The 27,213-nt window shown below is 41.9% G+C and overlaps 1 protein-coding gene across 3 annotated transcripts in view; it reads right to left on the bottom strand.

The window, feature by feature from the left end:
• Nucleotides 1-27,213, bottom strand: part of LOC132870054 (chemokine-like protein TAFA-2) — a 158,968-nt gene that overhangs the window by 37,895 nt on the left and 93,860 nt on the right. For all 3 annotated transcript variants that reach the window (XR_009651049.1, XM_060903598.1, XM_060903599.1), the window contains exons 3-4: nt 25,652-25,804; nt 20,127-20,251 (exon numbers count right to left, since the gene is read on the bottom strand). Coding sequence is in view for 2 of the 3 variants with exons in the window: in XM_060903598.1 (XP_060759581.1) it covers nt 20,127-20,251; nt 25,652-25,804 (278 nt within the window). In the remaining variant the exon portion in view is untranslated. The remainder of the gene's footprint in view (nt 1-20,126; nt 20,252-25,651; nt 25,805-27,213) is intronic.

Genomic DNA, 27,213 nt, shown 5'->3' with positions numbered 1-27,213 from the left:
TAGGCATGTTGTATAAATCAAATGGTGCTAACCCCCCCAAAATCCATTTTAATTCCAGCTTGTAATACGATAAAACAGGACAAACATCAAGGGGGATGAGTTCTTTTGCAAGACACTGTACAGTCAAACTGATCAGTAATGACTCACAATTAGATTTATTTAAGTAGGGTACAAAGATATGTGTAGACACTTCACCAAAATTCTGTCTGTCTAATAAGTGAATGAAAATTGCTGTCCTTTTAATATTGATTGCAGATTAATCCTTGAATGTAATAAATGGTTTCAAATAGTCAACAATGAAAATATTAGGCATATTGAATATCATGGAGTAATATATGAAAGGAATAAAACCTGACTGGGCATGCTGTTATAGGAAAATAAACAATTACTGGGTGGCATGAAGTGATTTATTCCTCTTAATCCTGCAAACCCAAGGCTATTTTCAGGGTACTTTCATTACCTTTACTTTTAAGCTCTTATCTTGGTCATTTTAAGGACTAGCCCTACACACATCCTGTTTTTCAGAACAGTTTAGTCTATCCAGATCTTCCACTATTTGATATGATAATGATGCACGTTCTTATATTAACCTTTATATCAAGGGGAAAAAAGATCATGTCTTATGAAATTGTTTTTACATGTATCTCACTATAAAATGCTGGCAGGAGAGATAGCTTCATAATTGTGTCGGGGAGATTTTCTGTAATCTGGCAATATCAGAACCAGATGGTTGGATATTCTATGATTTAGCAATTTGCAAAAATATGTGATTAGTGCCCAATGGAAATAAAGGTCATAGTTTTATTTGCTGTGAATTCAAAAGCAGATTACTTGACAGAACTTTGACACAGAGAAACATCCAGTATCATTGAAAAGGGTAAGTCCTGCTGTTTATTTTGGTATGTGATACACTGTGAAGTGATAGTGATTTTGTGACTTATTCATCCAAGGAGCAGGAGACTGAAAATGGCTGAAGAAATTAGTACAGATATTAATTTCCAGACGTTTTGATATTGTGGGTGGTAAAAGAGAGCAACTGGACTTGCTTGAAGATTCTTGAAGACGTTTCACCTCTCATCCGAGAAGCCTTTCGGATGAGAGGTGAAACGTCTTCAAGAATCTTCAAGCAAGTCCAGTTGCTCTCTTTTACCACCCACAGTTTACTATGACCTGGACGACTGAGAATCTTCACAGAGACGTTTTGATATGTTTCATAACATGATTACTTGGGTATGTACAAATACTTTACAAATATGACGAGCATCATTACAAAGCTCTGGTTCTGCTCTTTCTTGTGATATTAGATGCCATGACAAGTTCATGAGTAATTCATACAAGAGTAAAGTTTGTGGACATGGACACAGAGCAGTACGCAGATTGTAACTGTGATTAAATTTGACGTAAATTCAAAATTATTTTTCATACCAACATTTCATTGCATCCACAAGCAGCTAGCATTGTTGGAAAGATAAAGTCATACCATTTCATGTGATATGCAACCCACCTTTTGTGTTGGTAGCAAAAGACACACTGTGAGCAATTCAGCTGAGAAGAAATGATGTGAATTTGAATGTAATTTGAGTCCAGCATTAAACAACACTAATCTGCCATCAAATAATTGTCTTTAAACTCATTAATCCAGGAAATGAGTTAGTTCCTATTCTGGTGTGCAGAGGCAAACTGCAGTATCTGCATATTGCACTGGTGGCAAAAGTCAGTCCAATAGCGAATAGGTGACACTATTGGACTTGTCTTTTGCTATGACACATTATGCAGATACTGCAGTTTGCCTTTGCATGGCAGCATTGTCACTTATGTTATAGCACCTAAAACCAGCATTTTTTTCTCTCAAAGGAAATAAGAAAAAAGCACAGCTTGTCATGTTGCTGAGAAACTGGAAAGCCCAAACTGCAATGTTAAATGAGACCTCCTTAAAGAAAACTTCTTGTTACATATTATCTGTTATATGGAATAATCCATTTATTATTAGTCTTAGATTACAACCCCAATTCCAAAAAACTTGAGACACTGTGTAAAACATGAATAAAAACAGAATGTGAAGATTTGCAAATCTTGGGAACCATATATTTCATTGAAAATAGTACAAAGACAACATGTCATATGTTGAAACTGAGAAATTTTATTGTTTTTTGAAAAATATATGCTCATTCTGAATTTGATATCAGCAACATGTTTCAGAAAATTTGGGACGGGGCAACAAAAGACTGAAAGTTGTGTAATGCTAAAAATAAATAAATAAAAGAATAAATAAATAATTGGTTAATTGGCAACAGGTCAGTAACATGATTGGGTATAAAAAGAGCATCCCAGAGAGAGATCTCTCAGAAGTATAGATGGGGAGGGGTCCACCGCTCTGTGAGAGACTGCGTGGACAAACAGTGCAGCAATTTAAGAATAATGTTCCTCAATGTAAAACTGCAAAGAATTTGGGGATCACATCATTTATGGTACATAATGTCATTAAAAAATTCGGAGAATCTGGAGAAATCTCTGCATGCAAGAGACAAGGCTGAAAACTGACATGGGATGCCTGTGATCTTCAGGCCCTCAGGTGACACTGCATTAAAAGCAGACACATGTCTGTAGTGGAAATCACTGTACGGGCTCAGGAACACTTCAGAAAACCATCGCCTGTGAAAACAGTTCATTGCTGCATCCACAAATGCAAGTTAAAACCAGATATAAACAATATCGAGAAACACCGCCACCTTCTCTGAACCTGAGCTCTTTTACAATGGAGTGAGGCGAAGCGAAAATTGTCCTGAGGTCTGACGAATCAAAACTAGAAATTCTTTTTAGAAATCATGGACACCATGTCCTCCAGGCTAAAGAGGAGAGGGACCATCTGGCTTGTTATCAGTGCACAGTTCAAAAGCCAACATCTGTGATGGTATGAGGGTGCATTAGTGCACATGACATGGGTAGCTTGTACATCTGGGAAGGCATCATTAATGCTGAATGTTTCAGAGCAATATGCTGCCATCCAGACAAAATCTTTTTCAGGGAAGGCCTTCCTTCTTTCAGCAAGACGATGCCAAATCGCTTTCTCATCTCATCTCATTATCTCTAGCTGCTTTATCCTGTTCTACAGGGTCGCAGGCAAGCTGGAGCCTATCCCAGCTGACTATGGGCGAAAGGCGGGGTACACCCTGGACAAGTTGCCAGGTCATCACAGGGCTGACACATAGACACAGACAACCATTCACACTCACATTCACACCTACGGTCAATTTAGAGTCACCAGTTAACCTAACCTGCATGTCTTTGGACTGTGGGGGAAACCAGAGCACCCGGAGGAAACCCACGTGGACACGGGGAGAACATGCAAACTCCGCACAGAAAGGCCCTCGCTGGCCACGGGGCTCGAACCCGGACCTTCTTGCTGTGAGGCGACAGTGCTAACCACTACACCACCGTGCCGCCCAAACCGCTTTCTGAACATCTTAAAACTGTATGGCTCTGTAGTAAACGAGTCCAGGTGCTAAACTGGCCTGCCTGCAGTCCAGACCTGTCTCCCATTTAAAACATTTGGTGCATTATGAAGTGCAAAAATACGACAAAGACCCCAAACTGTTGAGCAACTGAAATTGTATATCAGGCAAGAATGGGACAACATTTCTCTTTCAAAACTACAGCAACTGGTCTCCTCAGTTCCCAAATGTTTACAGAGTGTTGTTAAAAGTAGAGGTGATGCAACACAGTGGTAAACATGCCCCTGTCCCAACTTTTCTGAAGCATGTTGCCGACATCAAATTAAAAATAATATATTTTTCAAAAAACAATACAATTTCTCAGTTTCAACATTTGATATGTTGTCTTTGTACTATTTTCAATGAAATATAGGGTTTTTGTGTTTTGCAAATTATTGCATTCTGTTTTTATTTACGGTTTACACAGCATCCCAACTTTTTTGGAATTGGGGTTGTATGTGGAACATACACGTAAAAAATGCTGGGTTGTTTTTTCAACCCAAATACTGGGTTGAGGCTGTTTTGGCTATTCTTTTTTTTTTTTCCTTGTGTTCGGGGGTGTTATTCTAACTCTTTCTGGGCCATTTTCTGAAATCCAGCTGCTGGGTTAGTGGTTGAAGACAATGCCCATCCCCTCCTGCACCAGATGTTACCATAATCTACCCAACAGCTGGGTCAATTTAACTCAACTGGTTCATTATTTGAGCTATGTAACAAGTGTTTTGTTTTGTTTGTTTTTTAAGTCATTCTTCCAACCATCATCTGCAGCAGTTTTCAACATGCACTGGAAAATGGGTCTAATTTACAGTAAAATAAAGATTTTTTTTTTTTTGTGGTCCGGTTTCCATCAAATCCTGCGCTCTGATTGGCTGGCGAGCCCAGTTACGGACTTCTGGTGACTCGCTCATTCACAACAACAACAACAAACATAGTAGCAATTTTTGTCAACATTTTATCTTTTTTATAAGATTTATTTATAATATTTTTATCAAAAATCTTATAAATTTTTGCCAGCATTTCTCAGTATAATAGCATTAATTTTACAGCATGGATAGTGATAACGACAGTCTTCACAGCGAAAGCGAGTTTTACTACCCTGAGGAAGACAAAATAAAAGAAAACATTTCAGGAGAAAGCTAAAAACCTGTAACTGTTGCTAACGCCGAGCAAAAACATGGCTGAATCCTGAATGACTCAATTTTGTATAAATAGAGGACTACATAGGTGGCAAAATGTAGTTTTTTTCCTGCCATGGAAGTGCACTTGTATACCAAGGAGGAAGCCATTTGCATTACAGCCGTGAATGAGGATTCAAAATAGCGGCTCGCCTCGGCTCGGTTTTTCCTTTCGGGAGCTCTCGTTTTCTGTTAGAATTTGGTAAAGAAAAAAATTAATATATTATTTACCAGCTTAAGGTCAGTCCATATGGTGAAATACCATGACCTCGGCCCAGAGGGCCTCGGTCAGTACTTTCAAGACCTCGGTCACGGTATTTCACAATACTGACCTCCCAACTGATAAATAACATATATATTATACAGACATGAGTGTTTTACTGGGAAATATACCACTTATATTTTTCATACAAACTCCACCTGGTACATGTAGAACTAAAACTGTGGTATAAATCTCTGTCACTCGTGAGGAAATCCATGAATTGTTTTGATAAATTTGGGTACTTTTTGTTTGTGAAAGTGTTGATATAATAAAAAGAAAATCACATGTTGGCTTGAAGATATGAAGTTTATCTTCTTGTGTTGAAAAACTCACACTCGCGGATCTGAGTGACAGATTTAAATAACCCTGGCTGGTGTTGAGTGGTCTATCAGATATATTCCATTCAGCTAGCATGATACTTAACGAGTCGAAGATGAGTTCAATATCATGCTAGCTGAATGGAATATATTGGATATACCATGAAAAAAGCAAGCCATTATTATTATTATTATTATTATTATTATACATTTCTTTTGGGTGTTTTAACGTGTCTTTCTCTTTCAAAATTCTCCCAAAACCTTCCGAAGCAAACCTGGTGGTCATTTTTGTTTACAAATTGTCTCAGTCATTCGCTAGCGCAGAAGTTTTACATCTCTGTGTGACATCATGTTGTCTTGACAACCATCCAGTATCGTAAACCATATTCAACGTTCATTCTCCATTGGGTAGAGTGACATAATACATGTAGGATAAGTGATATGCTAACAATATTGCATGCTATCAAACCAAATGAATGAAACCCGCTAGAAAAGAATAGAACATGTTTTTATTCCATGGAAAAAGTGTCCTGTATGGATAATAATTCCCGATATTTCACTCCAATGATGTCACTGTCAGTGTTTTCCTGCTGATGCGCATTGTCAAAATGGTGAACCGGTTTAAAATTAAAATTCTTTTGATTAACTTGTGGTTTTTTTTGTGGATGTGTCTATATAATATAAAGAACATTGTACAGTGGTGCGAAGATATGAAGTTTATCTTCTCGTGTGGAAAGATATATCACTCGTTCTTCACTCACTCGTGATATATACATTCACCACTCGAAGATAAACTTCATATCTTCGTGCAACCGTGTAATATCCTCTATATATCTACTTTTAACCTTTATTTATCCCACACAGATACATGCCTTTCATGAAATTAGTGATATTTACAACTATTATTGCAGCTTGCTATCTAATTGTGCTAATTGGGCGGCATGGTGGTTTAGTGGTTAGCATTGCTGCCTCACAGCAAGAAGGTTCTGGGTTTGAGCCCAGTGGCAGATGAGGGCCTTTCTGTGTGGAGTTTGCATGTTCTCCCCGTGTCTGTATGGGTTTCCTCCGGTGTACTTGTGATTAATAACATTGTTCATCTTCTTCTAATGGCTTACATTCGCTAATTTAACACTGTCCGTAAGCTAATGTTTGTTTCGTGTTTAGCCTCGAACAGAGCTAAGTAACGTTAAACTTGTTAAACACTGTATTCTCATCCTGACGTAACGCCTATTTTTAAAGGGCCATATTAGTCCAGATCAATTTTGTGTTTGATTCACAGGTCTAACATTACTCTTACTAAAATAAAAAAAGAAATAAAATAAAAAAAATGGATGGTGGAACAGTGGAATGTTCTCACATCTGTAGTTCATGTCTGTTTTACTGATGTCAGTAAACCTGCTGAAAATGTCAACGCTACAAACATGGACACTATGGACTACACTCCCCAAAACTCACAGTGCCCTCTGTCTCCAGACTATTGAATTCCGCTGTCACTCATCATCCTAATTAGTCCCCCTGCCTATATAAACCTCTCTCTCACACTACTCCAATGCGAAGCATCTTTCTGCTTGTCAGTTCATACCAAGCCTTGTTGTTTCTGACTGACTCTTGTTCTTCTGACTCTTGCTTCTCTCTTTTCTGTTTACGCTCTTTGTCTTTCCTCCTTAATGTTGTTTGCCGATTGCCCGACCCTCTCTTGTTCTACGACTCTGATTCTTGTCTCATGTTTTGGTTCTGTCACTGTTTGCTCCTCGTTGCTCTTCTGCACATACATCTGTAAGTGTCTGCACCGTGACAGGATACTTCACCACCATGGATGTAGTGGAAGAGGCCAAGCAAACTGCTCTCAATGCCCAAGGACGCCTATTAGGAAAGCATCAGCAGATGCTAGCCGACCCCAGCACAAGAATGGCCCAACTAGCAACTGTGATGTCACAGGCCCTCCTAACGTGTTCTGAGTCATCTCCAAGCTCAGCGCTACAACTTCCAACTCCGGAGAAATTCGCCAGAGACCCTCTCGCCTGTAAAGGCTTCCTTCTCCAATGCTCCATGTACTTCACTGGTATGCCTAGCATGTCTGACAAGCACAAGATTGCTAAATTTCTTTCCTTTCTCACAGGCAAAGCACTCCAGTGGGCCAGTGCAGTTTGGAGTAAGGGTGGTGAGCCGACTAAGTCTTTTATGAGCAATTTCTCACTCTGTTTAAAAGGGTTTTTGACCACAAACCCAAGGGGATTGAAGTAGAGCCCATATTCCAGGGCTCCAGAAGCATGGCCAAATATGCCCTGGAATTCAAAACACTAGCGGCTGTTAGTGGATGGAATGATCCTGCTCTGAAAGCTGTATTTTGACATGTGGTTAGCGCCCAGAGATTCTGAGCGAACTCACCTGCCGAGATCAACAACTAATGCTGGATTCTCTCCTTGACCTCGTGATTCATCTTGGTAATCTCTTGGCTCATCGACCCTCCCTACAGGAGAGTGGAAAACCCGATCCAGCTTTGGAGGACAGTTCTGCCATGGACGTCTCACGCACCCGGTTAACTCGCTCCGAACATGCAAGGAGAAGAAAGGAGGGGCTTTGCTTCTACTGTGGGAGCATTGAACATCAGCTCAATCACTGTCCCATTCATCCTTCCTGTTCATCTCCTACAGGGGGTCCTCCATGCAATGTAAGTCCAATAAGACAGTTCAATTTCAAATCATTCAAGGTTCCAGTATTGTTAAAGTTGGCTTCTTCTACCTGCATCCTCTCTGCTTTCATTGATTCAGGGGCAGAGGGGAATTTTATCAGAAACTCAGTCATTCAGAAGTTCAACTTGCCAACAACCATTCTTCAAAGTGCGCGGAGCATTCGGACCATTGAGGGAGGACCAATAGGAGATGATTTTGTCACCTTATGCACAACTCCTCTATGCATCCAAGTGGGTGCCATCCACTCTGAGCTCATCTCACTCTGTCACTGCCACCATAAGTCATGATCTCATCCTTGGCTACCCTTGGCTACAGCTTCATGACCCCTTGATCTCGTGGCAAAACAAAGACATTCTACAGTGGTCACCCGCATGCTTCCAAGGCTGGATTTCTCATCCTCAAATAACTCTCACCTCCACCTCTGTGGAGAGCCTCAACCTGACACTCTGGACAGCATTCCCGAATGTTATCTGGACCTAAGGAGGTTTTCAGCAAGGGAAAAGCCTGTGGGCTGCCACCTCACAGATCATATGACTGCACCATTGACCTCCTACCAGGCATGTCACCACCTCATGGGCGTATCTATCCTCTTTCTCAGAAGGAGCAAGCAGCTATGGAGGAGTACATTCAGGAGGCCCTCAAGCAGGGCTACATCTGTCCTAAGTTTCCAGCTTTGGCTGACTTCTTCTTTGTGGAGAAACAAGGCAGGGGTCTTCGCCCATGTATTGACTACAGGGGATTGAACCAGGTATCAGTGAAATACCCTTATCCACTTCCTCTTGTTCCCGCAGCCCTGGAACAACTCAGATCAGCAAAGATCTTCTCCAAGCTCGATTTACGCAGCGCATACAACCTCATCAGGCTCAAAAGGGGCAATGAGTGGAAAACCGCATTCAGCACTATCACCAGCCATTCTGAATACCGGGTAATGCCGTATGGCCTTTCTTCGGCACCTAGCATGTTCCACTGTCTTATCAACGATGTGCTATGGGACATGCTAGGCAGATATGCTATTGCATATATCGATGACATCCTGATATACTCTCCAGACAAGGAAAGTCACCAAGAGAATGTAAGAACGGTTCTCCAATGCCTGCTTCAGAACCATCTCTATGTCAAAGCAGAGAAATGCGAGTTCCATCAGAAGTGTATCTCCTTCCTAGGATACATCATCAGTGCCAAGGGAGTGAGTATGGACTCATCCAAGGTCTCTGCAGTTACGTCTTGGCCCACACCCACGTCCATTAAGGACCTTCAATGTTTTCCAGGTTTTGCAAACTTCTATCACTGGTTTATTAGAGGGTTCAGCTCAATCGCTGCTCCCTTGACAGCACTACTCAAGAAGGGACCAAGGCACCTTTAGTGGCAAAAGAAGCATTTTGTCATCTCAAACAAGCCTTCACCTCTGCTCTTATCTTACAGCATCCTGATCCTTCCAAGCCCTTCGCCCTGGAGGTAGATGCTTCTAACACGGGAGTAGGGGCAGTCCTATCCCAACGTTTCAGGGAGAAAGAGAAACTTCATCCAGTAGCCTTCTTTTCTAAGAAACTCTCATCAGCAGAAAGGAATTATGATGTGGGGAATCGGGAGCTACTTGTAATAAAACTGGCCCTTGAAGAATGGCGACACTGGCTAGAAGGTGTCAATCACCCGTTTGTAATCCTAACCGACCACAAGAACCTAGAATATCTCAGGAAAGCCAAGCGGTTAAACCCTTGCCAGGCCAGATGGGCTCTTTTCTTCACAAAGTTTAATTTCACCGTTTCTTTTCACCCTGGATCCAAGAACACTAAGGCTGATGCCCTCTCGTGAATCTTTGCTCCCACTCACCAGGACTCTGCTACCCATCCCATCCTCCCATCTCAGTGCTCTCTTTTCTGTTTACGCTCTTTGTCTTTCCTCCTTAACATTGTTTGTTTGCCGATCGCCCGACCCTTGCTTGTTCTACGACTCTGATTCTTGTCTCACGTTTTGGCTCTGTCACTGTTTGCTCCTCATTACTCTTCTGCACATACATCCGTAAGTGCCTGCACCATGATAACTGACAGTTGTTGTTTGCTTTTTGGGTTGTTCGTATAATTGTGTTTATTTCATTTATTTTCTATAATAATTGATGTATTACGTGACACTTTTTGGTGGCACTACACTGTCTAAGAGTGAATGAAGTTATTGAATTTTTTTGTAGTATCTCTTCTCAGTGTTGCATTTTGTGCACAGTCCCTGAGCACTTGTCTCACAGCTGGCTGCACAGACACTGGTGTTCTTTCTCCAGCTCGGAGGATGGTGCATTTGGGTGAAAATGAGGTTGTACCTTGTGTACCTTACTACGGTTGGAAAGAGGCATTGTGTGTGTGTGTGTGTGTGTGTGTGTGTGTGTGTGTGTGTGTGTGTGTGTGTGTGTGTTTATTTGTTTGTTTGTTTGTTTGTTTGATTTAAAAAAAAAGTTTCACTTATGGTTTATTGATCTGGAAACTTCAACTCTATGAATATCTTTCTTTCCAACTTTACTGAACTCGCTGCAGTTGGTCTGTTGGTCAAACGCTGCTGCTGTGGAAACATTCCTCAGGATTCAGTCTCTCCACCGTTAACAAGGAAAGATGCCTCATTAAAATAAATTGCTGCTTTGCTACGGTATGTGTGGAAGTTTGGATTGATGAAGAGATTACATGTCTAGCTAAGAAAACCAATACTACATGATGAAGTTAGTTTTAGATTTGAATGTGAGAGATGACTGGTTTGCTAATGCTAATCTTTGTTTAGTAGCTAGCTAACATGAAATAACATGATTTAGAATAGAGTATGTTTATTTTATCAATTTGTTTTATTCAACGAAACAATGTAATCTATTAAATAATGTGGTGTTTCAGTAAAATTCAGTGATTTGAGAAAATATTTCATCTTTTTTAGCTGTAAACCTGGACACATCACTCATTCAGACTCATTCACTGATTAGCAGCTAAATTCAAAAGTGGTGCTTTAAATTAATGATCCAATGTGACCTTAAAGCGAGACAGTCTTTTGATTTCATAAAATCAGTGAAATGCAAGGATGCGTTATCCTAATGGGCTTCATGGGCAGCTGCCCAGGGCCTCGGCCACTAGGGGGCCTCGGAGGTAGCGAGATCGGAAAATATGAAACAATATTTTCAGAAGTTTTGATCATATTGATAACATTTTTGATGCATTTCGCCACCCGTAAGGAAGCCCACCTTGTCCCTTCGCATAAATCACCCGTCATTGTCAATATGATCACTGTCCACCATGTCTTCACACGTTACACCAGCTTGAGTTCAATGATTTAATTAATGACTTAGTTTTCCAGAAAAGTAGGAAAGTGCCCTTGTAAGTTGACCCATGGCTGTCAAACTGAATGCGCAAAGCTGTGTGCCACTGCTGTTTGGGACATTACGTGTGTGAAAGGATGAAATGTTTCACATAGCCTAACATTTTGAGATTTATTTCTGAGAAGCAAGATATAGAGCCCTGCATTCCCGCGGGACCCGATGCAAAGCAGTGCGGCGCGGGACAAATTTTGAAAGCTCATTGCGGGCGGGAGGGGGAGTGCACAATGCGGGAGCGGGCGGGAGAGGTGATAAGCTGCAGTCCCGCTAACTAAAAACGTGTTTTAAAATAAAATTTATAAATTATTAATTTATGTCTATCATATATAATTTGTGCTGGATATTTTATTTGGCATTAATAAAAACATTTTAAGATGCCTAAATTTGCGGATGTGGTCTAATCTCGCGTACGTTTCCGATTCCTTTCCGCTCTTCCGTGTTTGAGATCTCCGATCATGGCAGAAGAGCAGAGCTCCTCTAGTGAAGCTCACAGTGCTTCAGAAGTAAGTGCTGCTTTAAAAAGAGGTACATTGCTTGAAATGCACCCCTGAACGTGAGCTGTAGATATTTATGCTCAAATCCACTCAAAGTAGGGGGCGGGGCACCATCACGCTGTGTCTTTAAATTATATTAATTTCTTATAGGCCTACTTTTATTTCCTAGAATGTAAATGTGAGGAGTGACATATAAGCTATATGCAATGTACAACATTCTTAATATCCACTGTAGATTTTGGTAGGTGTGTTGGGTATCTCTGTAAAGCCTCAGCTGCGCATGCCGCCTGGCAACGCGCACCCTTGCTACGTGCACTAGGTGAAGGATCGGTCAGTGGAGAGCTCAGCTAAGCTCACCATGTTTAATTCCCCAAGCCAATGACAAGAACTTTCGTGAGAAATAACGCAAACGTCTGCATCATGCAGGATTTGCGGGCGGGAGCGGGACAAAATATGGCAGGCGCGGGTGGAAGCAGGACTGAAAATCATAATTCTTTGCGGGAGCGGGACTGCACAATGCGGGAGTGGGCGGGAGCGGGACTGAAAATTCTGTCCCGCGCAGACCTCTAGCAAGATATTTTTCTTTCTTTGTTATCGCCCTTTGTTTTCACAAGTTAAAAGTCGCCTGGATTCCAAAATGAAAACGAACGGTTATATACCAAATGAATGTTCTTGTTCTGAATACTAAAGAAACTGTTGTAGGCCTAGGTTATGTTCTTGACATGTTGTTCATTGACTCACTCATTCAAAGGCTTCTTGAGGCTAAACTTTAGTTAACCAGACTTGTTAACCGTGATGTCTGATGGATTTTTTCACCATGCAATTGCCTATTTCACCATTGCTTTTTCTCGATTAAATAGGTGTTGATGGATATAAAGTTTTATTGTTCAATAGTATTTTTAATTGTGCCACTGTCATTATTTAAGTTTCTGTGTCTAGTTAGACAGGCACGTCTGAAGGGGGTGAATTTGCTGAGCGCAGTTGACAACAGGCGGGGGTGGGGCCTTGGGGGGGGTGTCTGCCCAGGGCCTCGGCAAGGGTTAACGCGGCCCTGGTGAAATGTAGTTCCCTCTGAAATTTGATCATTGTTTATTTCTGTTTATATGTTTATTTCAGTAATATCTCACAAAATATCAGGCCATTCTGTGTCAGGGAAGTTATTTAATTTGAGGGGATTCCCTAGTAAATAACGTGCATGAAATCGCTTGCTGCACGCAGTCAAGCAGACAGAGGAAGTCCATGTCCATGCGCAAATTTACTTTGACTGTGCACTGACAGTTACATCATTCTGTCACTAAACGAACAGCTGATCACACAGAGGTGCTCGCTGAGCGCTGATATTTATTAGTTTGGTTCTGCGTTTCCTTTCCTTTGCAACATAACGCCTTTTCTTCTCACTTTCTGTTACTGTAGTCAGTCTTTCACTTTCATTTGCACACTCACGTCCTCCATTTTACTCTCCTGTTTCAAATTTGTATCCCACAATGCCTTGCGCGAATGGGGAAAGCCCACCACATGATGCATGATGTAGTATCTTGAATTGGGTCATGGTGAAGCAGGAAAAAATAGTGGAGAATTTAGAGCCATGTGGCCCTAAATTCATTAATTGTTCTATTTAAAAAAAAAAAAAAACTAATAAAATTGGAAGTCTGATTCGAATTCAGTAGTTTTCGGTCCACTAAACAAAAATAATTGGGTGTCAGGGAAAATTCTTTTTATGACAAACTTGAAAAATCTGAAAGGCAGTCTACTTTTAATAAATAATTAAAACAATGTGTTTTGTTTGTTTGTTTGTTTGTTTGTTTGTTTGTTTTTAATTAAAAGTGTCAGGTGGAATGGAGCTGGTCATTCAAGGCTGGATGATTAGTCTTAAGTGTCATGTTGTTTCTAAGGTATTCTACCTACGTTCCTGACTGGGCTTACAATGTTGTTCACAGTGTAGGCCTTCTACATGTTCAGTTTACAGGACAGGAGCAGCCTCTGGTACTGAGATCAGTACATATTAGAGGTAAGATAACTTGTTCCTTCAATCTATCTTTCTTTTTTGTTCTTTGCATGACTCATTTCCCTAATCTAAAAGTGACCCAGTAATTGCTGTTGTATACAGCTGTGTTTGCAGACACCTCACTGGGATTAACTAGCTGGGGCAAGATGGTCTCAAAGAAGACGGTAAACAAGAAATTGACCAGAAATCTCTCATGTCGCCACTCTCCTGAAGAATCTCATGGACTTTCAGTGGTACTTCATTCAGGCAAGAGAGTTTTCACACATGCTCACACAAATGCACACAGGAATTTATGAAGGATTTTGAACATGATAATTAGATTTTTTTTTTTAAATACAAAATTATAATTTGGTTGTTGAAGGGACATTTTAGTTGGATTTGACTGACAACCCCCCCCCCCCCAAAAAAAAAGTCTCCTCTTTACATGTACTTACAGTATGTGCCTACAACATTTTGTTCAGCTGCCAATTCACTTTTTCCATATTTCCAGAGGTTCAGAGAGCTCGGGCAGTGTTTTTACTCTGAGGTTGTGATCATGTTGTCTTTTTTTTGAAGAAGAAGAAGAAACCTTTATTTGTCACATGCACACTTCAAGCACAGTGAAGTTCATCCTCTGCATTTAACCCATCTGAAGCAGTGAGCACATGCACGCGCGCGCACACACACCCAGAGCAGTGGGCAGCCACACTAGAGCACCCGGGAAGCAGTCAGGGGTTCGGTACCTTGCTCAAGGGCACTTCAGCCCAAGGCCGCCCCACGTTAACCTAACTGCATGTCTTTGGACTGTGGGGGAAACCGGAGCACCCGGAGGAAACCCACGGGGAGAACATGCAAACTCCACACAGAAAGGCCCTCGCCGACCGCTGGGTTTGAACCCAGAACCTTCTTGCTGTGAGGCAACCATGCTAACCACTACACCATTTTATTTAATAAATAATCTATTTAAATACATACCATCTTAACATTTTTTTTAATCCTGGTATGTTTATTACATTTAGCTTTATGTGCATTTTTGTAATTATTTAGCCTTTTATGTATTGCGTAATTAGCTTTTAATAGAACTGTGAGAAACTGTAGATCAGAATACAGCATTATATTGCAAAGCACATATTTTAAACAGCACATTTATTTTAATGTTTTTTTAAAAAATATTTTAGTATTGTAAGCTGTTATTGTAGATTAAACTGTTACTCTACAGTGTAGGTACTGTAATGCCGGTGACCTTAGCTGCCTGTAGTTTACTGTAATTTAACAGGGAAATTTGTTACACTGTGTGTTTTTGCTGTGGTTGATTCACTTGTATTTATTAAATCTATTGCATTGTGTTTAATCAACAGTGGATTTATTTATTTATTTATTTATTTATTTATTTTTGAGAGGTTTAGCCTCACAGAAATATTTGCCAGAAACACATGAAATATAAATTTGCTGCAAATATTCAATATTTTAGCAAACCAGTGGCAACAAATAGAATTTAGAGTAGACTGTTAGCCATAAGTTTTCCACAAAGTTAGCCAGAAGCTTGCCACAAAACTAATTTGCATGTGAAAATATAAGCACTGCCAAAGGTTAACAATAACTGTCTGCTAGAAACCTAAAATATTTGGATACAATTATGTACAACCCCGATTCCAAAAAAGTTGGGACAAAGTACAAATTGTACATAAAAACAGAATGCAATGATGTGGAAGTTTCAAAATTCCATATTTTATTCAGAATAGAACATAGATGACATATCAAATGTTTAAACTGAGAAAATGTATCATTTAAAGAGAAAAATTAGGTGATTTTTAAATTTCATGACAACAACACATCTCAAAAAAGTTGGGACAAGGCCATGTTTCCCACTGTGAGACATCCCCTTTTCTCTTTACAACAGTCTGTAAACGTCTGGGGACTGAGGAGACAAGTTGCTCAAGTTTAGGGATAGGAATGTTAACCCATTCTTGTCTAATTTAGGATTCTAGTTGCTCAACTGTCTTAGGTCTTTTTTGTCGTATCTTCCGTTTTATGATGCGCCAAATGTTTTCTATGGGTGAAAGATCTGGACTGCAGGCTGTCCAGTTCAGTACCCGGACCCTTCTTCTATGCAGCCATGATGCTGTAATTGATGCAGTATGTGGTTTGGCATTGTCATGTTGGAAAATACAAGGTCTTCCCTGAAAGAGACGTCATCTGGATGGGAGCATATGTTGCTCTAGAACCTGGATATACCTTTCAGCATTGATGGTGTCTTTCCAGATGTGTAAGCTGCCCATGCCACACGCTCTAATGCAACCCCATACCATCAGAGATGCAGGCTTCTGAACTGAGCGCTGATGATAACTTGGGTCGTCCTTCTCCTCTTTAGTCCGAATGGCACGGCATCCCTGATTTCCATAAAGAACTTCACATTTTGATTCGTCTGACCACAGAACAGTTTTCCACTTTGCCACAGTCCATTTTAAATGAGTCTTGGCCCAGAGAAGACGTCTGCGCTTCTGGATCGTGTTTAGATACGGCTTCTTCTTTGAACTATAGAGTTTTAGCTGGCAACAGCGGATGGCACGGTGAATTGTGTTCACAGATAATATTCTCTGGAAATATTCCTGAGCCCATTTTGTGATTTCCAATACAGAAGCATGCCTGTATGTGATGCAGTGCCGTCTAAGGGCCCGAAGATCACGGGCACCCAGTATGGTTTTCCGGCCTTGACCCTTACGCACAGAGATTCTTCCAGATTCTCTGAATCTTTTGATATTATGCACTGTAGATGATGATATGTTCAAACTCTTTGCAATTTTACACTGTCGAACTCCTTTCTGATATTGCTCCACTATTTGTCGGCGCAGAATTAGGGGGATTGGTGATCCTCTTCCCATCTTTACTTCTGAGAGCCGCTGCCACTCCAAGATGCTCTTTTTATACCCAGTCATGTTAATGACCTATTGCCAGTTGACCTAATGAGTTGCAATTTGGTCCTCCAGCTGTTCCTTTTTTGTACCTTTAACTTTTCCAGCCTCTTATTGCCCCGTCCCAACTTTTTTGAGATGTGTTGCTGTCATGAAATTTCAAATGAGCCAATATTTGGCGTGAAATTTCAAAATGTCTCACTTTCGACATTTGATATGTTGTCTATGTTCTATTGTGAATACAATATCAGTTTTTGAGATTTGTAAATTATTGCATTCCGTTTTTATTTACAATTTGTACTTTGTCCCAACTTTTTTGGAATCGGGGTTGTAAATTAAACTTAACAATCTTGGTAAAGTTACCCGAAAATTTGGTTAAATCTGTAACTCAACCTGCTGGGTTAAATCCATAACTCATTTTGCCGTGTGAAGATAATTCTGCGTTGTGTTGGTCCAATATGTACCCAGCGTCTGGGTTAAAAACAGCCCAGCATTTTTTAGAATAAGTGCATTAATATAAAATTACAGTCAGATCTTCTGTTATAAAAAATTAATCATCACTTTAACAAATCAGAATCAAGAAATCAAAAGAACTGTGATAAAAATTCGACAGGAGTTAGTTTATATATATCTGTAGCCGGGGCGGCACAGTGGTGTAGTGGTTAGCGCTGTCGCCTCACAGCAAGAAGGTCTGGGTTTGAGCCCCGTGGCCGGCGAGGGCCTTTTTGTGCGGAGTTTGTATGTTCTCCCCGTGTCCGCGTGGGTTTCCTCCGGTTTCCCCCACAGTCCAAAGACATGCAGGTTAGGTTAACTGGTGACTCTAAATTGGCCATAGGTGTGAATGTGAGTGTGAATGGTTGTCTGTGTCTGTGTCAGCCCTGTGATGACCTGGCGACTTGTCCAGGGTGTACCCCGCCTTTCGCCCGTAGTCAGCTGGGATAGGCTCCAGCTTGCCTGTGACCCTGTAGAACAGGATAAAGCGGCTAGAGGAGATGAGATGAGATTATCTGTAGCCACTTACCCTGTTCTACAGGGTCGCAGGCAAGCTGGAGCCTGTCCCAGCTGACTATGGGCGAGAGGCGGGGTACACCCTGGACAAGTCGCTAGATTATCGCAGGGCTGACACAGAGATAAACAACGATTCACATTCACACCTACGGTCAATTTAGAGCCACCAATTAACCTAACCTGCATATCTTTGGACTGTGGGGGAAACCGGAGCACCCAGAGGAAACCCATGCAGACACGGGGAGAACATGCAAACTCCATACAGAAAGGCCCCCAATGGGTTCAAACCCAGAACCTTCTTGCCATGAAGCGACAGTGCTAACCACTACACCATCATGCTGCTATATATATATATAAATAAAAATGTATAAGTTATTACAAAAAATCGAGTCGTACATGAGCTGATAGCCAATGAGGCGCGCAGCACTGGGTCATGTACAATGAGATTGAGTGGAATAATTGTTTTATTCTATCCACATTCACTGGATTGATTTTGAGAAACAGAGCATTTTTATTTTTAGCAAATTCGATAAAAACTTTATACAAAATGTCTGACAAAATTATTTCCGCTTAGAATTTAAACAAACCAGCAAAATGACAGCAATTTGTGAACAATGCTACAATAATAATTCTTGAAAAATAATAAAAAATACGTTCTTACTATCAAATACTTTTATTCCATATTTTGTTGCTTGTTTTTTTTTTTGGGGGGGGGGGGTTGTTTTCACATAATTTTTATTTTGTCCTCGTCTGGTTCAGCAAGACGCTCCGCCATTTTGTTTTTCTCTACTCACGGTATATTAGCATATATCCAAGTAGTAGAGTAGCCAATCAGAGCACACATTTGCTCATATCCAGTGAAATGTGGAGAGAAATATACACTCCCTTGCAAAAGTATTCATCCCCCTTTGCATTTGTCCTGTTTTGTTGCATTACAAGCTGGAATTCAAATGGATTTGTGGGGGGTTAGCAACATTTGATTTACACAACATACCTACAACTTTAAAGGTGAAAACTGTTTTATTGTGACACAAACAATAATTAAGATGAACAAACAGAAATCTGGAGTGGGCATAGGTATTCACCCCCTAAAGTCAATACTTTGTAGAGCCACCTTTTGCTGCAATTACAGCAGCAAGTCTCTTGGGGTATGTCTCTATTAGCTTAGCACATCTAGCCACTGGTATTTTTGCCCATTCCTCAAGGCAAAACTGTTCCAACTCCTTCAAGTTAGATGGGTTGCGTTGGTGTACAGAAATCTTCAAGTTATGCCACAGATTCTCAATTGGATTGAGGTCTGGGCTTTGATTAGACCATTCCAAGGTATTTAAATGTCTCCCTTTAAACCACTCCAGTGTAGCTTTAGCAGTATGTTTAGGGTCATTGTCCTGCTGAAACGCGAACCTTCATCCCAGTCTCAAACCTCTGGCTGACTCAAACAGGTTTTCCTCCAGAATTGCCCTGTATTTAGTGCCATCCATCTTTCCTTCAGTCCTGACCAACTTTCCTGTCCCTGCAGATGAAAAACATCCCCACAGCATGATGCTGCCACCACCATGCTTCACTGTAGGAATGGTATTCTCAGGGTGTTGGGTTTGCACCACAAGTGGCATTTCCCATGATGGCCACAAAGTTCAATTTTAGTTTTATTTGACTAGAGAATCTTCTATGTGTTTGGGGAGTCTGCCACATGTTAGGCAAACTCCAAATGTGTGTTCTTAGGCAATTACTTTTTTTCTGGTCGCTTTTTCATTAAGCCCTACTCTGTGGAGTGTACGACTTAAAGTGGTCCTATGAACAGATACTCCCATCTCTGCTGTGGATCTTTGCAGCTCCTACAGTGTTTATCTTTGGTGTCTTCATTGCATCTCTGTTTAATGTCCTCCTTGCCCGGTCTGTAAGTTTTGGTGGGCAGCCTTCTCTTGTCAGGTTTGTAGTGGTGCCATATTCTTTCCATTTTGCTATAATGGATTTAATGGTGCTCCCTGGGATATTCAAAGTTTGGGATAGTTTTCTGTAACCCAACCCTGATCTATACTTCTCCACAACTTTGTCTCTGACCTGTTCGGAGGCTCCTTGGTTTTCATGTTGCTTGCTTAGTAGTGTAGCAGAGTCGGGGTCCTTCCAGAACAGGTTGATTTATACAGACATCATGTGACCGATCATGTGACACTTTGATTGCACACAGGTGAATCTTAATCAATTAATTATGTGACTTATGAAGTGAATTGGTTGGACCAGCTCTTATTTAGGGGTTTCATATGAAAGGGGGTGAATATCTATGCACACTCCAGATTTCTGGGGTTTTTTTTTTCATCTTAATTATTGTTTGTATCACAATAAAACAACAATTTGCACCTTTAAAGTGGCAGGCATGTTGTGTAAATCAAATTTATTTATTTATATATATATATATATATATATATATGCGCGATTGTTTTCTCACACACCTTTGTGGTCTTGATCTTGTTCCCTGTGGCGCAGCTCCAACCTTTAAGGTCAGGCAGAACTTTACACTCCTCTCCATCCAGGCAGGGGTGCATCTGACACCACCACTTCTGCTCCACTATGGAGGCTGTAGGAGGATAAATGTACTCTTTCAGAGTCCTTCCAAATACTGATTCAGAGATACAAGACACAATACAAGATGATGTAAGTTCATGGGAGAACATTACTATTTTGAGCTGAGTGGGTTTTCTGGTTTCTATTGAGGTGACATGAATTCCATGCTTTATTTTATGTTCTTTACAGCTACCTAGAGCTGGAACAATTGATGACATGATTTACATTAATGGAAATGGTTTTAGCTTTCTAGCTTTCAGGGATTCACATTAGAGAAAGCCCTTGTAATACACCACTCTCTTGCATACAGCATAGGAAAAGGTGCAATATCTAAATATGTAGTTGAGATAATTAAAAGGTTAAGCACTGATCGTTTTGTCAAGATTTCCTGCAGTGAGCACATTAATGCTATGCTTTAATTTGCAGGGAATGTCAGACACAAAATGTCATTGAATAGGTCAGACAGCACTGAGGGGCCCATCTGGGTTTTCTTGAATTAAGTTATTCTCTGATTTCCTCTACTATCTCAACTATAGAAGGGCACTTGGGAGTCAAAGATAAAAAATAAAAAAAAGATGGCAACTTCAACTGTTCTTTTTATCAATTACACACTTAAGGAGTGACCAAAGCTTCTACTGTAAAATACATACAGTGCATGCAATGCCAAGCTGATTAAAACTTAGCGCTATTGCCCCAGCCCATGATTTTATAGTAATACAAATATAATGTATGTGGATATTGGGGTTTGTTTGTTTTGCTAAGAATAATTTTGTTCTAAGAATAATTTTGATCGTTTTCTATCATCCATATTCCTAATGAAACTGATCCAGTGAGTAACATTTATGCTCCTCCTTTAAGTAAATGTCATTTCCCAGATGTTCTAGCTTTCAAAAATGTATCCAGAATTTTTGAGGGAAAAAGTCCCTCTATGTATGATACATACATATTCTACAAATATTCACCAATGCATAACTTGTGACACATAGTAAAGGTTTGTTTTAGCACCAAATGTGTCATACATTACAGCTGGAAATGAATAACAAAGTTATGTTTTGATAAATAATCAGAAGGAAAACAAAACAAGCAGCAGGAAAACATATGAACATTAGACAGGCAACTTTCGCACATTTGAACACATTTTTATCATCCAACCTCCACCAGCTAGCAAATGTGTATATATAATAGTGTTGGAGTACTTGAGACCAGTCTCAAGCCCACTTTTTGAAGGTCTCAGTCTCGTCTCAGAATCGATCGCATTTTTACTTGGTCTTGTTTCAGTCTCAGACACAGATTCTCAGGATTTTCTTTCAAGACCAGTCAAGACAACAGTTGTTGGCATTTCAATAAATTGCCTGTGCATTGTCTGATTTATTTGTTAACATCATTACTCTGATGGGATGTAAAACCTCCTGCTTCAAATGCAACCAATGACGTGACTCGTCACTAATTCAAAATTGTCATTACTGTTAATGGCTGTCACCCCTCCCCACCCCCCCTTCACACACACTGGTGTGGTCCTGGTCTTGACGAGGCCCTGCCTTGGTCTTACATTACAGGCATGGGTACAGCATACCCAGAGCAGCCTGGGGAGCAGTTGGGGGTTAGGTGCCTTGCTCAAGGGTATTTTAGTCATTCCTGCTGGTCCAGGGAATTGAACCAGCAAACTTTTGGTTCCCAAGCTGCTTCTCTAACTTTTAGGCCATGGCCCATAGGCTTAGGTGTGGTCTTGACTTGATCTCAACCCCTCAAAGACTTGGTCTTGTCTTAGTCTTGATGCACTCTGGTCTTGGTCATAACTTGGTCTCAGTTTAAGTGGTCTTGACTACAACACTAATATATAATTACTGCAGGGGCATGGCCAAGCAACATTTTGTGAATGGAGGGCAGGGTCAGGGAAGGTGAGTGGCCAAGTCATTACACCTGTTGTCAGTTAATGTTTTGTGTGCGCGCGTGTGTGTGTGTGTGTGTGTGTGCACGCATGTGCATGTGTGTGTCCTAGAGTGAGCAAGTGAAGCTGAAACACCTCAATAAACGTGTGTGAATATCATCTCCCGCCTGTCATGCTTCTGTACTCCACCCATATCAGGGAAGTTGTACAATGGTGCCGAACCCCAGGAGTATGGAAGGGAACTATCCCATGGAGTCCTCGCCATTTAAAGATCTCATCCATGCCCTTGCTACCACTCAGCAGAAGCAGCATCAAGTGCTGATCACCCTCTGGAAGTAACAAGAACAACACTTCAAAGCCTTGATGCTGGCCCAGCAGGAAGATCACCAGGCGTTCCGGCACCTGCTCACATCAGCGGAGTCCTCGACTGTCACCGCAGCGGACCCTCCCCACATCACCCTCATGAAGATGAAGATGATCCGGAAACCTTCGTAGTGCTCTTTGAGCAAGCGGCCGAAGCATGGGGGTAGCCGGTTGAGCAGCATGCCTACTTCCACTATTGATTGGCAGGGTGCAGCTCCCTGCACAGCAGCTCCCTGCCAACAGCCAGCTTGTATACGCTGACTTGAAGTGAGCCGTCCTGCAGCATGTCAGCTGCTCCCCAGAACAACATCGTCAGCACTTCTGAACGCTGAAATTGGAGGAGGTCGGCCAGCCGTTCGCATTCGGCTAACAGCTCTGGAACACCTGCCGGCAGTGGCTGAGGGCAGACGACCGCGATGCCAGGGGAATCATCGACCTGGTGACACTGGAACAGTTCATTGCGTGACTTCCGGAAGGAACGGCAGAGTGGGTCCAGTGTCATCGCCCAGCGTCACTGGAACAAGCCATCGAATTGTCGGAGGACCATCTGGTGGTGGTTCCAACGGCAGGCGGACATGTCACCTCTTCTCTTTTTCTCTCTCCTTCCCCCTCTTCTTCCCTTCCCCGCCCTGTTCCCCCCCACCATGGAGGTGTGGGCCAGCTCCCTCCCAGCCGGCCTGTCACACCCATGGTGTCCTCCCATCTTCCCCTTCAGTGTCTGTGTTTTTTCCTCCTCAGGTGAGTGATGCCCATAACACTAGTGCAGAGGGGAAGCCTAGGCCGGTGTGCTGGCGCTGCGGGGAGCCGGGACATCTCCAGAGTCAATGTTTCACAATGGAGGTGGGAGCGGTGCTCCGGATCTCCGACGCACCAGAGACCGCCCCCAATCAGGCCGGAGCGTACCATATACCGGTAAGTGTGCAAGGGGATACATATCATGCATTGGTGGATTCCGGTTGCAATCAGACCTCACTCCACCAAAGCCTGATGCAAGATGAGGCATTGGGGAGAGCACAAGTGGTGAAGGTTCTGTGTGTACATGGGAATGTTCACAACTACCCACTAGTGTCCATCCACATTCTATTTCTGGGAGAAAAGCATAGAATAAAGGTGGCAGTTAATCCTCATCTCACCCATTCGCTGATTTTGGGGACTGATTGGCTGGGGTTCAAAGGATTGATGGAACACATAGTAAGGGGTGGGTCCTGCATTAGTATGTCATGGGGAGATCCCAGTGTGGCATTGACTGGGGAAGCTGTCACAGAACCGTCTACATCAGCACCGCATCAGGACAATACAAGGAGTGAGGAGCAGCTCGCCCCTCCTCCCTCTCTCAGGGATTCCCTCGAGGTTTTCCCGTTAGAGCAGTTGCAAGACAAGACTCTGCATCATGCATTTGACCAAGTAAGAGCAATTGATGGTCAAACTCTCCAGCCAAAAGCGACACCCTCCTTCCCATATTATGCTATAATTAAGGATATGCTGTATTGAGTGATGCAGGACACTCAAACCGGTGAACAGATAACGCAGTTGTTAGTCTCAAAGGGCCATAGGGAACTTGTATTCCATGTGGCTCACTTTAATCCCATGGCTGGATACTTGGGGCAGGATAAAACACTAGCCTGAATAATGGCCCAGTTCTATTGGCCAGGGATTCGTGGGGATGTTTTGTCGGTGGTGTGCGGCATGCCACGAATGCTAATTAGTAAATCCCACGGCCACTCCAAAAGCACCTTTGTGCCCTCTCCCTCTAATCGAGACCCCTTTCAAGAGAATTGGGATGGATCTCGCCAGGCCATTAGATCAGTCAGCATAGGGATATCACTTTATTTTAGTTCTGGTGGACTATGCAATGCGATGTCTGGAAGTTCTATCGTAGGTTCATACCTAATTATTCGGACGTCTGACTGATCTCACTAAAAAGGGAGCACCAGATCTGGTCCAGTGGATGGAGCAGTGCCAACAAGCCTTCACCAAGGTAAAAGCTGCACTGTGTGGAGGGCTACTTTTATACTCCCCTGACTTCTCTCTCCCTTTTATTTTACAGATGGATGCATCGGACACAGTGTTGGGGGCCATTTTGTCCCAGAAGGTGGAGAGCGAGGAGTATCCTATGCTGTACATCAGCCGCAAGCTCTCGATGCATGAAAGCAAGTACAGCACCATCGAAATGGAGTGCCTGGCCATCAAGTGGGTGGTCCTCACCCTCTGATACTACCTGCTGGGGTGCCCTTTCACCCTCTGTTCGCACCATGTGCCCCTCCAGTGGCTCCACCGCATGAAGGATGCCATTGTGTGGATCACCTGCTGGTATCTCGCCCTCAAACCATTTAAATTCAAGGTGGTCCACAGGCAGGGGGCGCAGATGGTGGTGGCGGACTTCCTGTCCCATCAGGGGGAATCCACTGCAGGCCGGATGGCTCCCCAGCCAGAGTCAGGCAGTGGAGGTATGTGGCAGCAGGGGTGCAGCCCAAGCGTCAGTTTGTGAATGGAGGGTGGAGTCAGGGAAGGTAAGTGGCCAAGTCATTACACCTGTTTGTCAATTAATGTTGTGTGTGGGTGGGTGTGTTTGTTGCAGTGATGGTGGAACATAGAAAAGGAGTGAGAGCAGAGAGAAGAGAGCTCCCCGGACCAGAACATGACTGTGTGTTCGCACGTGTGTGTCCTAGAGTGAGCAAGTGAAGCTGAAAAGCCTCAATAAACGTGTGTGAGAATATCATCTCCCACCTGCCATGCTTCTGTACTCCACCTACATCAGGGAAGTGGTACATACACTTGTTACATGATCGCAAAATTAGCTCCATTGCCATTTATACTTGATGTGACAAACAAGATGTTCATGAAAACATCTACAAATAGTGAGATTGAGAATAGTATAATATGAACTTGTTCATTTATTCATTTGTATTCAGTAACTGCTTTATTCTAGTTGTGGTGGATCTGGAGCCTATGCTAGGAATGTGCAGTCTCAGACTTTTGGACCCCACTGTACATTTTACAGATGCACACAGAATAGTATTTCACCAACAGTGAGTGAAGTGGGAAAATTCAGGAACAGTACAGAAAGTTTCTTTCAACCCTGTTAGTCTGATGAAACTTAGTCTGAATATCAGAAATGTTTCAACCTCTGTAAACAATTTTTTATGAAATCCCACAACATACCATCTACACAGGAAGGCGCTGCTCGTGTGGTTCCAGCCACTTGTCCTGGAAAGCAGGAGCATTTGACAGTCTGAGAACGTTCCTCTATCTTGTTCTTATTGCAGCATCGATGTAATGCTACAACTTCACACGTTCCTGTCCTGACATGGTGAACTGTTGAATGAGAGGACAAGTGACACTCAGAAACTCATATGGTTGATACCTTTTCATCTGCTCTCAAGTAAAGATATAGTGATCTATGAATACAACCTCAAATCAGAAAAAAATAGGATGGTATGGAAAATGTAAATGAAAAAAGAAAACGGTGATCTCTAAATTTACTTTGACTTGTATTTCATTGTAGATAGTATGAACCCAAGATATTTTGTGTTTTGTCTGGTCAACTTCATTTCATTTGTTAATATACATCCATTCTTGTGGTTCAGGCCTGTAACACATTCCAAAAAAAGTTGGGACGGGGCAAATTTAGGACTAGTAATGAGGGAAAACAATTAAATAATGTGATTTAAAACAGGTGATGTCAACAGATGATTGCACTCATGATTTGTTAAATCAGTATCCAGGAAAGGCCTAGACTTTAAGGAGCAAAGATGGGCTGAGGATCTCCAGCTTGTCAACAAATGCATGAGAAAATTATTGAGATGCTGAAAAACAATGCTCCTCAAAGAAAGATATGAAGGGATTTGGATTTTACCGTCTACTGTGCATAATATAATTAAACAATTCAAGGAATCTGGAGGAATTTTGGTGCATAAAGGGAAAGGGCACAAGCCTAAGTTGAATACTTGTGATCTCTGATCCCTCAGACGGCACTGCATCAAGAACTGTCATTCATCTATAGCTGATATAACCACATGGGCTCGGGATTACTTTGGCAAACCTTTGTCAAGCTCTACAATACAGAGTTACAGCCACAGATACCAGTTAAAACTTTACTGGGCAAAAAGGAAGCCTTAGTTTAACTGTGTCCAGAAATGCCGTCGACTTCTCTGGGCTCAGAGGCATCTGAGATGGACCATCACACAGTGGAAATGTGTATTGTGGTCAAACAAATCAGTATTTCAGGTCTTTTTTTTTTTTTGGAAGAAATAGATGCCATGTGGTCCAGACCAAAGACAAAAAGGGCCATCCAGACTGTTATCAGCAACAAGTCCAAAAGCCAGGGTCTGTCATGGTATGGGGTTGTATCAGTGCCCTTGGTAAAGGTAACTTACACTTTTGTGATGGAGCATTAATGCAGAAAAGTACATTGAGATTTTGGAACATGTACTGCCTTCAAAACGACATGTTTTCCAGGGAGATTTCAACAAGACAATGCAAAACAACATTCTGCTCATATTACAAAGGCGTGGCTGTGGAAGAAGAGGGTGTCTGTCCCCTCTGTCCCCAATAGAGAATGTGTGGAGAATTTTGAAATGAAAAATATGACAGTGATGACCCCCATACTGTTACACACCTTAAGACCTGTTTGCAGAAAGACTGGGAAAAAATGACACCTGAAACGCTTCATCACTTGGTGTCTTCAGTCCCTAAACATCTTTTAAGCGCTGTGAGAAGGAATG

Source organism: Neoarius graeffei, chromosome 21 (assembly GCF_027579695.1).
Source record: "Neoarius graeffei isolate fNeoGra1 chromosome 21, fNeoGra1.pri, whole genome shotgun sequence".
In the NCBI taxonomy this organism is placed as follows: domain Eukaryota; kingdom Metazoa; phylum Chordata; class Actinopteri; order Siluriformes; family Ariidae; genus Neoarius; species Neoarius graeffei.
The sequence above is the reverse complement of the archived record's forward strand: the minus strand, read 5'-3'. Positions and strand labels throughout refer to the sequence as shown.